This window comes from Numida meleagris, chromosome 5, assembly GCF_002078875.1.
Source record: "Numida meleagris isolate 19003 breed g44 Domestic line chromosome 5, NumMel1.0, whole genome shotgun sequence".
Taxonomy (NCBI): domain Eukaryota; kingdom Metazoa; phylum Chordata; class Aves; order Galliformes; family Numididae; genus Numida; species Numida meleagris.
In genome coordinates, this window is record NC_034413.1 from 21,676,870 (window position 1) to 21,693,380 (window position 16,511).

Sequence of the window (16,511 nt, forward strand, 5' to 3'; positions counted from 1 at the left end):
TTAATCATACTAACATCTTGAACTGTTGTTGTTAGATTTTGGACTTAGTATCCTTTAGTTAAATGATGCTGCTTTTAGAGTTCTTGCATAACTGCTTTACTGAGTGTGTATGTTTTCAGTAGCCTGTAAGATAAATATTTAAAAGTAGATATAGATACTCTAAAAGTAATACCTCATATTTATTTCCGTGGAAATGACATCAGATGCAAGGAGCATGTTAATGCTATTTGATAGAACAAATTCTCTGCTACAAAACAGTATTTTTCAACATAATCATCATCACTAGTCGATTTGTGCAGATGAGCTCATCAAGATGCTCTTCATTTCATGGTGTGACTGCTGTGCATGGCCTTCTGGAACCTGGCTTGTCTTTCTCATCACTGTCACTACTGCAGAAATGCACCACCCACTGTCTCACTGTTCTCACATCCATTGTTTGGTTTCCATAAATGTTCAGCTAGTGTTGATGAATGTCATTGGATGCCATTTTTTCTGCATGGAGGAATTCAATGACACATCTTTTCTTTGTATGGACTTCCATGTCCGGCTGCATTCTGTCAGACTGCCCCTCTCCTGCCATCTATTGCACAGGAACAAATGTAACGGAATATTTGTGGGAAGGTTCAAGCTCTACTGCCATTCCACTAACAATCACCTCTGATATCATGGGCAAACAAAATCGGAGACATTACTTTTGGCACAGCCCTTATAGTTAATTACTTCTATAAAACCTTTGTTTTCTGTACAAACCCCATAATCTCTTTCTTTGTGAAGTGAGTAGGATATCTGGCGACAGTGGTCCTGATTCGAAGAGCTATCGTTCATCTGAATCAGATTCTAGGATAATTATACTAGAAGGTCATTCCCCTGAAATTTGGTATAAATCACCTGAATAAAACCCAATGTACTTATTACAAGCAGTATCTTATGTGGTGATGATCTTAGTAAGCTGTAATGGGTTACTGACAACATGTGGAGGTTCCATTGAAGTCAGCTTCCAGAATTAATAATCTGCTTTCATATTTCTGGATATGTGAGTAATCTGAATTCCATCTTGGGAGAGAAATAATTAAATTTATTTTCCTAATTAAGATCAGATTGCAGAGTAGCAATTGGCTGTAGAAAATAGCCTATATTATTCAACCTAGAAATTACTCTCAGAGGCCGGGTCTTGGCAGGTAGTTGGACATCATTTTTTTAGAGGAACATGTTGCCCCAACCTACGGAAAATTTCATACCTAATTTAACAAACTTGTAGTTAGGCTTGTCAAGATTTAAGTTGTTTCCCTGGTTAGAAAACTTTACATTTGACAATAAGAAATAATTTTGAGCTGAGACACCTTTTTTTTTTTCTTTCCCTAGAACCTCTGCCCAAGACATTACTGAGAAATAAACACAAAAGACTGAATGATTTATTTGAACAGAGACAACTGTATAGAAAACTCCTGTGATTTTTAGGATTGCTGGAAGAATGAGCTGTTATAAACCAGAAAAACATGCACATATGGTGGAAAAATGTAGCTGAAAAATAATGTAAAATCTGACAAATAATATGTGCAAAAACAGATACCTATTAATTAAAAATGTAAACAAAGAAGTATAATTAAAATATACTTGTATTGAGAAGAAAACCAATATCATTATACTGTTTCAAAGTTTATAGGAGAATAAAAATTAAAATGTAGTTTTTAGAATAAGGATACAGAAGTTCGATTTTAAATGTCCTTTTTAATCAGAGGATTTGTGAGTTCCCACTTCATCACAATATATAAAAAAATCATTCCATAAGTTAAAAAAAAATGGACTGATTAGCACTTTTTCCCCATTTTCTTGGGCACAGAGGGGACATATCTATCTTTTGAATGCAGTGAAAAGAAAACAGAGCTTCATAATTTCATCAATGAATCCCAGTTTCACATATGCTACAGAAAAGATGATAATTTCGGAATGGTTCAAGTTCCATTACTTTAAAGTTTTCATCTTTTACCTCACATATCTTTCTGTGCTCTGTCTATGTAGTGTTCAGAGGGAGCTGAATTTCCATTCCCAGTTTAGTTTCCTGGTAGATCAGCCTCCAGTGAATTATTTTTGCAAATAACTCTGTGTGTGTTTTTCAAATTTTTATTCAGACAAAGTAAATTTTAGTTTACTAAGTAGTGGCAAGGTTGGCACCTAATGTACCAATTAAATGATCTTGCCTTTAATCCATTCAACAAACCTGAATGCTATGAATACCATCGAATTTGTACAATTTTCCAATAAACAGTAGTTTCTACTTCAAGTCCAATTCTTTGAGCTTTGATGCATTCCAGGTTGAAATGTGGACTACAAACAGCAATGAATGTTTCTACCTTGAAATAGCAGCCACATTTCTGTGACAAAACACAGTATATTTTTGAGTTTCTTCCTCCCATTTCAGTGAGTCAGAGTGTTATGTTATTGTTGAAATGCCTACAGTCATCTTTAGAGATTCCCAAGTAAGAACAGCCTGAAACTTTCTCAGGACGTAGCTGACAAGTCCCGTGATCTATGAAGTGCGCAGTATGAGAAAGAAAGCAAGTATAAGAAAATTCTCCCTTTTGCACACTTACATTAACAGACACAATTTTTACAGTAGTTACTTTATTAATTAAATCTCTGAAGCTTGTTACAGATTTCAAACTTTTAAAGTATTTTTAAGTATAGGTATATAGTAGGGAGATATGTGCTTTTTAAAATATTTCTTTTTTTTTCTTAATATGTTATCCCCAGTTCAAAAAATAACCTCTGACTGAAAGAGCAAGACAAGAGTATTACTGAATATCTGCTTCAAGTGGAAGTTTCAAATTCTGTGGGAAATTTTTAATTTTTTTTTTTTTTGGTACGTTTGGGACTATGTTACTTCTGGAAAGCTTGATAATTTCTATGTACATGCACAGAACTCGTTTTTTATTTCTACTTTCATTCAACTAATGCATTAATGTTATTGGAAGTGTGCATTGGTTACTGAAAAATTCTACACCTGTGAATCTGTGACAGGAGACCTGAAATGTACTTAGCTACTCAGATCTGGGTTTTATGTTTTGAAGATTGACACTACCTTTCCAGTGTGCAATATCTTCATCTTGAGAATCAGCTTTCACTTTGTAGGGTAGAATCATGATGTCTCTAGCTACTATATCTGAAGCAGTGAAGTTCTTTCTATGCTTACACTATATTTTTTATCTGGGCTTAATTTGGGCTTTGATTTTAAGCTTTGGCCAAGTTTAGCCTCTATGCTGTTCCTTGCACCCATGCCTCCTGTGCTATGCTTTGTCTTCAGTTAAACTGGTTTATAAATCCTGGTAAAGAAGAGCAGAATCATCATTCCAGTGACTATTTGGGAAGCAGGAGCAGCAGCTCTCTTTCCTACCTGAGTTCAGGGGTCAGTTGCATAAGCACAGTGACCATTCTTCTGGGAAGAGCTGCATATTACGACACCAAGTTGGGAGGGAGCGTTGATCTGCCAGAGGGTAGAAAGGCACAACGAAGGACCTGGATGGACTGGATCGATGGGCCAAGGTAAACCGTATGAGTTTCAATAGGGCCAAGTGTCGAGTCCTGCATTTTGGTCACAACAACCCCAGGCAACCCTACAGGCTCGGGGAGGAGTGGCTGGAAAGCTGCCTGACGGAAAGGGACCTTGGTGTGCTGATGGACAGTCGGCTGAATTTGATCCAGCAGTGTGTCCAGGTGGCCAAGAAGGCTAATGACATCCTTGCCTGTATCAGGAATGGTGTGGTGAGCAGGACTAGGGAAGTATTCCTGCCCCTGTACTCGGCACTGGTGAGGCCCCATTTCGAGTACTGTGTTCAGTTTTGGGCACCTCAATACAGAACAGCCATTGAGGTGCTAGAGCAGGTCCAAAGAAGGGCAACAAGGCTTGTGAAGGGCTTGGAGAATATGCCCTGTGAGGAGTGACTAAAGGAACTGGGGCTGTTTAGTCTGGGGAAGAGGAGACTGAGGGGAGACCTCATTGCTCTCTTCAAATACCTGAAAGGTGATTGCAGTGAGAGTGGGGTTGGTCTCTTGTCACTGGTGACAGGTGACAGGACAAGGGGAAATGGCCTCAAGTTATACTAGGGGAGGTTTAGGTTAGATATCAGGAAAAACTTATTTACAGAAAGAGTTGTTAAGCAATGGAATAGACTCCCCAGGAAGGTGGTTGAGTCACCATCCCTGAACATGTTTAAAATCCTCTTGGATGTGGTGCTCAGGGACATGATTTAGCGGTGTGTTGTTAGGGTAGTATGGTTAGGTTGCGGTTGGACTTGATGATCTTGAAGGTTTTTTCCAACCTGAACAATTCTATGATTGTCCCTTTAGTTCCAGCTTCCCATAAACGTAGCACATGAAGAGTATGTTTGCAGACAGGTTCTGGTTTCATCTAAGCAGCAACAGCTAGAGTTTTCTAAACCTCCACGGTTAAGTCTCACCACTTGGTAGTAAAACCAAAGGCCCCAGGTTCAGACAGCTTGAAGAGGTGTAGGGGTTGATAAATCATGGAGTTTAACAGTATAAAGGTATGCAGAAAGTGACAAAATCTGTGATCAGAACAGTGGAAAGTATAAAATACAGAAAAAGTAATCTCCCAAGTAAAAAGAAAAACAACAACAAAACTAGTCAATTATTTCTTCTGGTTTTTTTTTTTGTTTGTTTGTTTTTTGTTTTATTTACCCTATAGCAACTTGCTTAATATAGCTGCTACTTAGGTGCAGCTAATACAAGGCAGTTCTTAGAAAGGCATACTACTATAAAGGAATTGTTTGTAAAATAAAGACCTCAGAGTCATAGAATTAGAATTAAGTCTAAGTTAATTCTGACTTGGTTGTATCTTAATGGTAAAGCATTTAGTACTCGTGATGTGGATCTAATAAGGAGACCAAAGTTATACAATCAAAGCAGCAAAAACGTGTCCTCTTGTTTTTTTGATTTTTTTTTTCCAAATTCTTGGAACAAATCTAGGTGTTATCAAAAAGTAATTAGATTACTTGTCTTAATGAATTCATCTTTGTAATTATTTTTTATGTGAACTCTGTGCCACATTTCTTGTGCGTTCCATTCATTTTTCTGGTAGGTGTGTTTAGTATAATTTGTATTTATTTCACATATTTCTTCAACTGGAATTCAGCCATATAAAATAAATGCTGTGTTTATTATCCCCTTTGACTACAGTATTTGAAGGACATTCCCTCTTGGACTGTCTTTTGAAGGCTCCTTTTCCAAGGGTTCTTTATGTCCAGGCCTGTAACTCTTAACAAGCTGAGATGAAAAGATATGTGTCTAACTTGAATGCATGCTCCCTTGCTTCTGAACTAAAAATGTAGAATTTAGAACTGTTTTATTACAATAAAATTCTTAGAAGGCTGTGTACAAAATGAGCCATAAAGAAAAGCTATTGTGGAAAGTAAGTTTGCCACTAAAATATATACATATATAAAACGTGTTTCTGTATTGCTGAAATCATCATGTGTTATCAGATAGTTGTATGACTAACAAGTTTTGAAATTAATCTTTTCCTATCCTAAACCATAAAACAGTTTTATAAAAACATATCATTTTCAGGAAATCATTTTTTTTTTCCATTGTAGTTTGCAAAGAGAGTGAATTTTTAATTGGGACCTTGTGCATAGCACCTCGGGGCTTCCTTTGTGTTAGAATGACAACTCCAATGGCTACTGAAGCTATAGCCACACAAAACTGCTGAGAAGAGAGGTCTGAGCTGAGCTGAAGAGATTTTCCTGTTGGTGTAACCAACAGGAAACAACCAATCAGTATGCTGATCTATTGCTAGCTTAGCTTGAATTTGGAATTCAAGTTTTAGGAGTCTTAGCTTGCATTTACTTTTTTATCTACTTACAGACTGGACTTTGGCATCTTCAAACAGCACTCATTGTTTCAGAAGAGTGGGGATGTGACTATTTTTTGGGATAAGATTACTTCTACACACAATTAAGGGGCTAGAATTAAGTATTCACTTTATGAGAAACTGCTGTGTGAGTAACTGCTCTTTCTTCCTATGGCTTTACAGTTCTACTGCAAAATTTACTAAATATAATTAATAGCCACTTTTCTGCATCTTGATGTTCTGCCTGTAAACGCGAATTAACTGTGTCTGAATTTTCACTAATACTGAGGAAAGTGGCATGGAATGTGACTACAAAAGCATGTACAAATAAGAGAAAGGATCATTTTTTGTTACATAGAAATATATAGTTAATGGGATCACAAATTTTGAAAAAAGCCACACTTTTAAAAGCTTTTTGGTGAAATTTGGAGGAAATGGGAAAAAAAAAAAAAGAAAAACAAGACATGATTGAAGTTCTCCCTCAGATTCCTAATTCCTTATGTTCTCCCCGAAAAGTCAGGTAGGTCTCAAAACTGAATGTGACTTTAAAGTTCATATCTAGTTTTGGAATGTCAGTATATACAGGGCTGTTTATATACAGTTGGAAGCATGGATGTGTTTAAACTTGTAAATCAATCAGGAGCGTACTTTCTCATAGCTCACATTGTGTACTGAAGAGAAAAGCACAAAGTTCAGTCACGGTGAAATAAAAATCTTTTCTCTAATGCAATGGCCTTTCATTACAGTGGCCAGGCCTGGATTCACAGGGGCTTGAGGCAGATTATCAGAAGTATCTTGATAGCTCTGATTTCTGAATAACCACTCAAGTCAGTGAGAGTTGTTTCTATCTGCCCGAGAAGCTATTAAAAATATTGACTGGCCCATGTCTCAATATCTGCAAGGATGCAGGTCTTACTAAATCAGACTATTCTCCTACTTGTGGAGGGGTAATCATGATTAATGTTATCTTCTACCAAGATTGCAAGTAGAGAAAATAGTTTGAAAAAAACTATTTAGAGCTGGAAAAGTACTGATTTTTAGTACGAGTGCTTTCATGTCTATGGTTAAATAAATTATAGTTGACTATTAAAGACTATTTGGCTTGTATTGTTCTAGATGCTCCAGAGGTTCATTTCCACTTTTATTCCCAACAAGGACGGACTGTACAGTCCTTGGAGAACCCAAGCTTCTTAGGAGCAACATGAAGTTGTTGTTCCCAGTATCTTGGGCACGTGGTGTCTTGTGCCCAGGGCTGTTCCAACAATACCAGTGAATGCAGGGGAGTGCGTGGTATGTAATTTGTTGAAACATCATATAAGTTCAACTTCATGTTTATTAGAAAGATGTAGTCTTTTAAAAGGAAGAAATATCAGTATATTTGATGGTTCAGATGTTATTGCAGTGTGTCATCATATCATCTCATAGGAGACAGTATGGATTTATTAAGGGTTATTTTGCAATCAATCTTTGATGCTTTAAAATGATGAAATCTTAATTTAAATGTCATTTATCAAACCTACAAAAAAAACCTTAAGAGCAGAATGGCAGCATAAAGGAATTGCTTTCCCTAATCTTAATTTGGAGATTGCTATTTTCTTGACAAAGTGCTGCACCTGGCAAGAAAGTCAAATCAGTACTTAATAGACATAGACTGTTTGAAGGTATTAACGAACAATTTGAAATTACAGTCATTATTTTCTTTATTGGAAACCTCACAGAGAATATGATTTACACCAGAGACAACTTGCAACACCAGAATCTAGAACTGCAGGCTACAGACTAGAGAGCTTTGACTTGCAGAAGGTTCATTTAAAAGTCAAGTTTCCAATACAAATTATATGCAGTTGTGCAAACATGTCAAAGTTTGGTAAATTGGATTTGTTTAATGTAAACAACATTTAACCAAAATAATAACACAGATTCAAGAAAAGACATTATGCTCCCACTGTCAAAAAGTTTGCATAACTTAACACAAAAGAAGAGCTCAACCGTAATTGTGTGGAGATTGACAATTTTTTGATCCAATCTCTGTAAAGCCAGCTCCTAAGCAAGTTTTAATTTATTTTACTGGTCAGTGCTCTAGAGACATTGTTAAGATGCTGGAATATAGATACATTATTTTTCATTGATTGAAGTTGCATGGACATCAGGGTTATAATGTGTGAGATAAGAACTAACTTATTAAATAATTATTTTCTGCATGTAACAGGTGAAAGAGTGGAAAGAAATGATCTTCCAGGCACAAAAACAATGCATGTAATGTTACTTTTTAAAAGGCATATCATAAAAAAGGACGCTTACAGCTGTAGTATTGGTAAGCACTATTTTTGTAAGTATCAATATTATTGCCCTTCTCCAGACTTCTATGTGTCCTACTGGGACCTGTACAAATAGAAGTAGGGAATTCTTTCCTCAAAATTTAGCATTTAATATATTGTCTATGGGAGAATCACAGGGCCTGAAATTTGTATTTGCATGTAGACCTCTACAGTACTCATCAGATTTGTATTTTTTTTAAGGTGTAAATAAATTTTTGAACCATAATTGCTGACAATTAGAGGCTTTTGCGGAATCCCATGAAGTACTGAATATTCTTGCCCTAATCCAGGATGTTATTTGGGCATGTAACTAGTTCCATTGGTGTCTTCAAAAGTTAACATATCCTCAATTCCTCATCTGAATTTCAAGATAAACTGAGAAGAGTTACTGAAAACTTATGATCATTGTGGAAGTAAGGAATAATTCTTTTATCAGCCTGGTTCAGAACAGTAGAGTCGAAAACTGTGGGGCAATGAACAACAGGTTCTTTCCAAAGAAGTCTATGTAGTGCCACAATTTGACGAGAGTCTCCCAAGGGGCTTAAAGGTCAGTACATACCAAGGTAATGAGTCTAATCTAATGCCTAGGAGAAATAGGCTTTCCAGCTAGAACTAGAATGTTTAATTGCATTTTGAATTATGCAGATTCATAAGATACATTTTGCCATTAACTAGGGAAGGAAAAGGCTGCAAAGAGAAAAATCAGATGAAGTTTGTTGTTACTGATCTGGGGAAGAAAGCAGAGCTTTACCAGCTGGGAGATATCTGAGGCATCTGCACTGTCTTATACTAATACTGGCTAAAATGTTTGCACTGAATCTATGAAGATTTTTCAAAGCAGAAAAAAGATTATAAATTCACATTGACTTAACCCTCCCCCAAAGCAATATTAAAACTCACCATCACAACCCCATTCTTAGTTAATGAGTCATTCGTCTGCAAACCTGTGCTCAGCTGTGACGTGGGGCCTACCTTCTACTTTCCTTTTCAAAGAGGGATAAAATGTATATGGCTGTTCCAGTTTATCAGGAGTTGAAATAGCTAACTGGATGTACTGAAGCATGGAAAACTGTAAGGGTTCAAAGTCAGTTTTTGTGTCCTCATTTATAGGTCAAACTACATGCAAATGTACTTGTTTTGCAGTTGCAACTACCACTTGTGTATAGATTCTCTGGAGAGAACTTTGGTTTAAAAGGAAGAGAAAATGCTGCTCTACTGTTGACACTGGGGTAGCTATTGGGGACATTTTGCCTACCATGGAGGTCAGAAGCTGTTGCCGAATCCCAGCGTTGACAAGGAAATATCTGGTTTTCATAGCATCACTGTTTGTTTTGATTTGGTCTCCTCCTGGCTGTGCAGATTACAGGCCAGTAAACGCTTTGTACCCTGACTTGTGTGGAAAGTTCCAGGTTCTCACAGACCTTAATTAAGTCTTAACTCCTAAATGCTGCCTTTTGGATATTAAATTTCTCGGTGTTTTGCTGTGTCTTTAGCCCAAGAGTTCTGCTGACAGAAAGCAGTGATTTTATTCCCCGATTGCTGTCTCTCTATAATTTTTTGGTGTTGCATTTTTCTGCATTAGTGGAGGTATCTGTGTTTGAAAAAGGATTATATTCGTCAAAACTTAACACAGATGATTTACCTCCTTTCCTTACTAACTGACAGAAGCCTAAACTGTACATAATCTTTTGTAAAATACAGCCCTTTTGCAACATATTGTAAATCTCAGAACCAGAAGATTTAGCCTCTTAATACATCTAATTGAAAAGCTGTTGATTTTTGACAGTGGCAGCCAATAGCGATATAAGCTGCCTGAGATTTACCGATTCTTTGTTTGTTTAACTAAACAGATAATTTTCCCTTATATTTCCCTTACTTAACGATGATGTTTACTGCAATGAGGAGAAAAATGAGCATTCCTTAAAGAGTTGCCTTGAAGGCAAAGAGAAATCATTGCCTTAAACCTGAATTTTGAGCACTGTAATTTTGGATAGCAGAGTTAAGCAGATAACCAGTGTTCTGTGGAGTATTTCCTGTAACATTGATCTATCAAAGGCATAGCATGTCTGTGTATCTTTCAAGTACTCAAAGATAGTCTTTCAAGTATTTTTCAAATACTCTGAAGGATGAATTATCAAATCTGAGCATGTTTCAGTCAGATTTAAAACTATTTTGGGTACAAAGTACTAGAGCTGCCTCTTAGTGCAGATGTTTGTGTCATGTTTTATTTCAACAATAGCTTCCAGAATTTTCACAGTCCCACCAGCATGAACAGTAATGAAAAACTGGCACAGACTTTCTGGAAAGATGTTTCCTAAGGCCTTCGTTGATGAAAGTATTGAAGTTGGGTGCATTCTGTGCTCCAATCAGAAGAATTTTTGTCCTATGGCAGTTCACAAGTTCACAGGTAGAGTTAAAAGTTACTTGCCGCTTCTCTTCTAAAGCGAGCTGTCTGTTTGTCTGCCATGGAAACCTTTCCTGAGATTTCCTAGTTGTCAAGGATGGGGTTCAGAGTTCATAGAGCTTTTTATTGTGTCTTTTTTGAGGGATAGAGGCTGATTTGCAGCACTATTTAAAGCAAAGATGCCAAATGAAAGTTCCTCGTTTTAAGTTTGTGCTTACACAAAGCTTCTTTGTGGTTTTTTAGGCCTGTCAGACTTGTCAGGCGTGGTAAGAAAAAGTATATTGTTTCCAGCACTTGGATTCCTTTCCTTCTGACATCTGCCACTCTGTAAAGATGATAAATTCCTGCCTCATTAGCCAGGGGTGTGGGATTACAGGCTGACAACACATTAATCACCAGCTTCTGTGGCAGGCTGACTAGCAATAGGCATTGTTAACAAAACTTTTCTAATATGTCACTCTTCTCTATGACAGCCTGTAATCAATCATCTTGATTGACAGTGCTGATAGATTACACTATTTATACTTTGTGTAATGAAAGATAGCGTTTCCACCTACTGTCATTTCTAGGCTAGCAATGGAGGATCACTGAATAGAAACAAACACAACAAAAAATACCAGACCTCAGCTTGGCATTGTGAAGTTAAGTCAGACAGCATTGTAGGTCTTTTGTGGTAGCTTTCAGATGAGGTGTATTGTTGGGGAACCTGGTATGCACAAGCCTTGAAGTAACTTGAACTGAGTGTTGCTTTGCTGACTTGGTTGCGATAAGCTGTCGGGTCAAGTTCAGGCAGGTAGGAGACTATGTTAATCTGGTGGCTATAGCTTCCTTTTCCCATCCTGTCTTTCTTCTCCAGCTGCACCCCAGCCCAGTCAAGATGAGAGATTATTTAGATGTTGGTGAAGTGATGATTTCACTTCATGATTTAGAAGGCAAAATTATACGTGTTTCCTGTAATTGTATGGTGCAGGTTAGTAAACACAGGGAGGAAGTGCAGAGCCAACTTGCCAAGACAGAGCAAAGTCTATGTTGGAGCTTGTTAGCCTGTTAAACTTAGAAAACTAGAAACAAGATCAGGATTAAAGTACATAACCAAATAACTTTCTAGTTGTAGAATCAGTTGATTACGGCCTTTAATTATTCTTAAAATTCTGAAAGAAATTGCATTGACTTGTATTGAAAAATTTAAGATTGACTATCAAATAAGAACAAAAGTTTATTGTAAAAAGAAGTCTGTTATCATAGATTTTGTTTTCAGTCCCCTTTAGTTTTATTTAAGTAAAAATAAATGCTTGAATGTTATTATAGAAGCCATTATCTTTATAAATCTTCATTTGTATGTGCACTGTAAGATATTTTTGGCATTATCAGTAATTTTATTTCTTTATCTATCTACCTATGTATTCTAAAGTGCTGGATTTTGTTGTTTTTTTTTTTCCTCTCGTTGGAAAGGTTCATGTGCTCACTCACAATCAGAAGCTTAAAATCAACCTTTTGATAAGGGAATAGGAGCTGGAGCTTAAATTGCAGTACTAGGGAGTTGAGCTAAATTTAGGCAGTTGGACAGGAACAGAGGTGAAGTTCATCTAAACTTTAATCTCCCTGAGAAGAGTTTCATTGTGAGGCCACAATGATTAATGAGAAACCTGACCATCTGATTAAGCCCCTCCGTGTCACAAGACATGATTAGTAGGTGACAGAGACTGTAACAGTATCCAGCCAAGCCTTGTTTCTTTCACAGCTCAGACTGTTATATGATTAATGTCCCCAAGGGCTATCTCCAGGTCAGGCAGGGAGAACCTGTCAGAACAGGTGGAAGTGACAAATTCTGTAGAAACTCCTTTTGCAAGAGCAGCAGCATGCAAGAATGGATGAATGGGGAGGATTCCAGATGGCCTGGTTGACCTTTCTGTACTCTGAACAGACACCAAGAGCATCATGGGAATGAAACATAGTAAGTATCAAAAACCTGCAGATGTTCCATAGTTATTGAAGAATTATAGCATTGCCAAGGTGGGTTGGTAAAATTCACCGCACATCATACAAGTTATCACCAGCGCTTTGTGCTTTCTGATATGCTACAGGAGACTGTAGATCTACCATGTGTGCATATAGACTAGATAAAGTACCACACACTGTGTTTTATGGCATGAAAGGATGATTCTTTGCTTCAGTACAGATAAGGCTTGATAGAGTTGATGCTTTAGTATAGCATTTTCCTGTGCTAGTATATATAATCTATCTCATTCTCATCAATACTGCTCCAGTTAGGGCAAGACAATCTTGGAAGTTAAAATAGTTTATAAAAATCCTCATTCCTTTTTATTAGGTGGTGGTGATCTAGTAAGATATTTTATATCTTCCAGGGTACTTTCACCTCATAGGTCATAGGTTAAAATCCCAGTTTAAGTGTCTTGACTTTCTCTACCTTGCATTATCACACAACACAGGATTAACAGGGAGATTGCTAATAATGTCATCTTTCAGATAAATAGAACTTTTCATGTTATCATACAAATGGTATAATATATCTTTGTTGTGCTGCAGAGGCAGAGGAAGAGATGTTAACACCGGCATCCTTAGGAAATTCTCTCAGCATGAAGTTAATATTTAAAACAAATCCAAAAATTGAAAGCAGAGAATAGAATCTTTTTTTCCCAAATGAAGGATTTTATTCTGTTCAAGTTTTATTTCTATTATACCATTGCTGTTGGTGTTTTGTCCTATTTTTAGCCATTTATAATCTTGGTTTCTTTTGCTTGTTTTAGGATATGCAGAGTAACTTCCTCAGTTTAATGTTTCGTGTCAATTTTCTCTTACATTATGAATGTTTTTTTCTCATCCTTACCATAGGATGAGCACTCTGTGTTTTCACCACTTTAAGAGGAGCCATTGTGAATTAGGGCTCTAATTTCTGTGGCTCTAAGATTTTCTGCTTTTTGCCACTGTTTGAACTGTCAGAGCCAGGTTTGGGTATGGTAAATGCCGTGTTCCCCTGAGCACATCGGCTGCCATATGCTATAATTTACACTTTCTGAATTGTTATTGGCTAAGCAAAAGGTCATTTTTTCAGAGTGGTTTTCCCAATATAGAATTAATAAAGGAAACAGACACACTTCAGTGGACCGGCAGCCAGAGATGGTAAAACTCTGTGTGCACAAAGTGACAAATAGAATATGGATAAGAAAATAAGCTCTAAAAGCTATGAAGGGAGTGAACCAAAATCCCTCCAGACATTGAAGTCCAGGTCTATTTGATTTTTATTTTCTACTTTTGTTAAAAAATCCACAAATTCAGAAATCTGTAGTAGGATAAAGATTTTAATAGCAATTTCAAGTAATATATCCTACTGTGTTCCCACAAAAATGATGATAGATAAATTCTGACAACTTATCTTGTAAATAGTTTGCCTAGCTATTGTTTGTTTCAAACTTTACTATCGTTTTTTTTTTTTTTCGAACATTTGTCACTGTGTATCCTTTCCTGTATGTTCAGTAAATAAGAAAGTGAACTTGGATATGAATTGCTTGTCAGATGAAGGAGGAGACGAGGCTGACTTTTTAACCCTATGTACAACCCTGGGGGAAAATGAAAGCTGTATCAGCAATCAGAAATCATATAATTTTACTACCTAAAAGAAGCTAAAGAAGAATGTGTTAATTTTAAGGGTAATCTGCTAAACGAGATGCTGAAAATCATTGTCATGGTGGGATATTCTGAAGTGATCCAAGTCCTTCCATGAGATTTGAAAAAAATTTTTCAATATGATTGCATTAGCAACTTCTGCTGTTTGTCTTATACAGTCTGGTGCCTGAAGCACCTGAGTTGAGTTTAGAATCATAGAATCTTTTGAGTTGGAAGGGACCCTTAAAGACCATCTAGTCCAACTCCCCTGCAATGAACAGCTTGATCAGGTTGCTCAAGGCCCTGTCCAACCTGACCTTGAATGTCACATTCAAGTGGTGGGCATCCACCACCTCTCTGGGCAACATATTCCAGTGCTTTACCATTCTTATCATAAAAAACTTTTCCCTTTATATCCCACCGGAGTCTCCCCTCTTTTAGTTTGAAAACATTTCTTCTTGACCTATCACAATAGATCCTGATAAAGAGTCTGTTCCCTTCTCTTTGGATACTTAAAGGCTGCTATCAGGTCTACCTGGAGCCTTCTTTTCTTTAAGCTGAACAACCCCAGCTCTCTTAACCTGACCTTCTAGGGGAACTGTTCCATCCCTTGTATAATTTTTGTGGCCCTCCTCTGGACACGCTCCAACAGGTCTATGTCTCTCCTGTACTGAGGACTCCACATCTGGATGCAGTACTCCAGGTGAGGCCTCACCAGCATGGAGTAGAGGGGCAGGATTGTCTTCCTTGCCCTGCTGGCCACACTTTTTTATGCAGCTCAGGATGTGGTTGGCTTTCTGGGCTGTGAGGGCACTGGTTGCCATCCACCAATACCTCAAGTCCTTTTTGGCAGGGCTATGCTCAATCCTTTTGTCCCCCAGCTTGTATTGATAGTGGGGGTTGCAGCGATCTGGGTGCAAGACCTTGCACTTGGCTTTGTTGATCCTCATGAAGATGTCTTGGGCTCACTGATCGAGGCTGTTCAGGTCTCTCTGAATGGCATTGCATTCCTCAGGTGTGTCAACTACACCCCACAGCTGGTGTCATCTGCAAGCTTGCTGAGGGTGCACTCAATCCCACTGTCCATGTCATTGATGAAGATATTGAAGAGCACTGGTCCAAATACTGAGCCCTGGGTCACACCACTTGTCACCGATCTCCATCTGAACATTGAGCCTTTGACCACCACTCTCTGGGTACGATCTCACAACTATTTCCGTGTCCATTGAACGGTCCACCCAACAAATCCATATCTTTCCAGTCTGGAGAGAAAAATGTTATGGGGGACTGTGTCAAAGGCTTTACAGAAGTCCAGATAGATGACGTCAGTGGCTCTTCCCTTGTCCACTGATGCAGTTACACCATCACAGAAGGCCACTAGATTGGTCAGGCAGGACTTGTCCTTGGTGAAGACATGCTGGTTGTCTTGTATCACTTTCTTGTCTTCCATATGCCTCAGCATAGCTTCCAGGAGGTTCTGCTCCATAATCTTCAACGTTACAGAGGTGAGGCTGACAGGTTGGTAGTTTCCTGGGTTATCCTTTCTACCTTTCTTAAAAATGGACGTGACAGTTTACTTATCAGTAACAATAATGAAAGCTTAATGTTGTTCTCAGTAGAGAGTTTGCAAGCACATCTCTGTTTCCTTGGCTTGTAGAACATGTGCTTATACTGTGTAAGCATCTTGTGAGATAGCTGTAATTGAGACATCATTTCAAGGTCGGTGAAATGTTCCCATGGAAGAGCACCTGCAATAGAATGGACATGATCATCCAAAGTAAATGCAAAATGGATCTTTATTTAATGGAGTTCAAACACAAATCTATGTCTCTTTAAAAAAAAATTAAAATATTTTATTGTAGCGGCTATAGTACAGGACATATTAAGCTGTCTGTGATATGCATACAAGTTGTACAGTGATATTTTTCTTCAAACCTGTTTTGAGCCTTACCAAAAATTGCTGCCATGTTGCCTAATGAGTGTCCAGGGGTATGTCTGGTTTTCATTTGAGATATTTACTGATACAAGGAATGAGAGGAAGAAGTACAACAGCACTCTCCACAAGTGTAACTGTGCCCACAGTGACCTTAATATGAACCTCTGCTTCCTCAGAAAAGCCTATTTCATCAAGAACTAGCTGAAACTATGCAAGTAAGACAATTCTTTGGGCTGACATATGTACAGTGAGAGGACTTGTGGATAGGGCTGTTATGTCATAGCTTGTACCTGTAAATTCTTTCTAGTATACACTGCCACAGCTTTTGGCAAAGTCTGTGTGCATGGACAGTACATCTAAAGA

General features: G+C 37.6%; 1 protein-coding gene across 12 annotated transcripts in view; it reads left to right on the forward strand.

Annotated features, from left to right (window-relative positions):
* LRMDA (leucine rich melanocyte differentiation associated) overlaps positions 1-16,511 on the forward strand; it is a 656,329-nt gene that overhangs the window by 399,320 nt on the left and 240,498 nt on the right. Inside the window, exons 6-7 of one of the 12 annotated variants that reach the window (XR_002438973.1) lie at positions 5,881-6,014; positions 6,983-7,096. The exons of 10 other annotated variants lie outside the window; for them this stretch is intronic. Coding sequence is in view for 1 of the 2 variants with exons in the window: in XM_021397522.1 (XP_021253197.1) it covers positions 1,363-1,386 (24 nt within the window). In the remaining variant the exon portion in view is untranslated. Of the gene's footprint in view, positions 1-1,362; positions 2,699-5,880; positions 6,015-6,982; positions 7,097-16,511 lie in introns of those variants that run through there. One more of the 12 variants, XM_021397522.1, reaches the window with a different exon arrangement.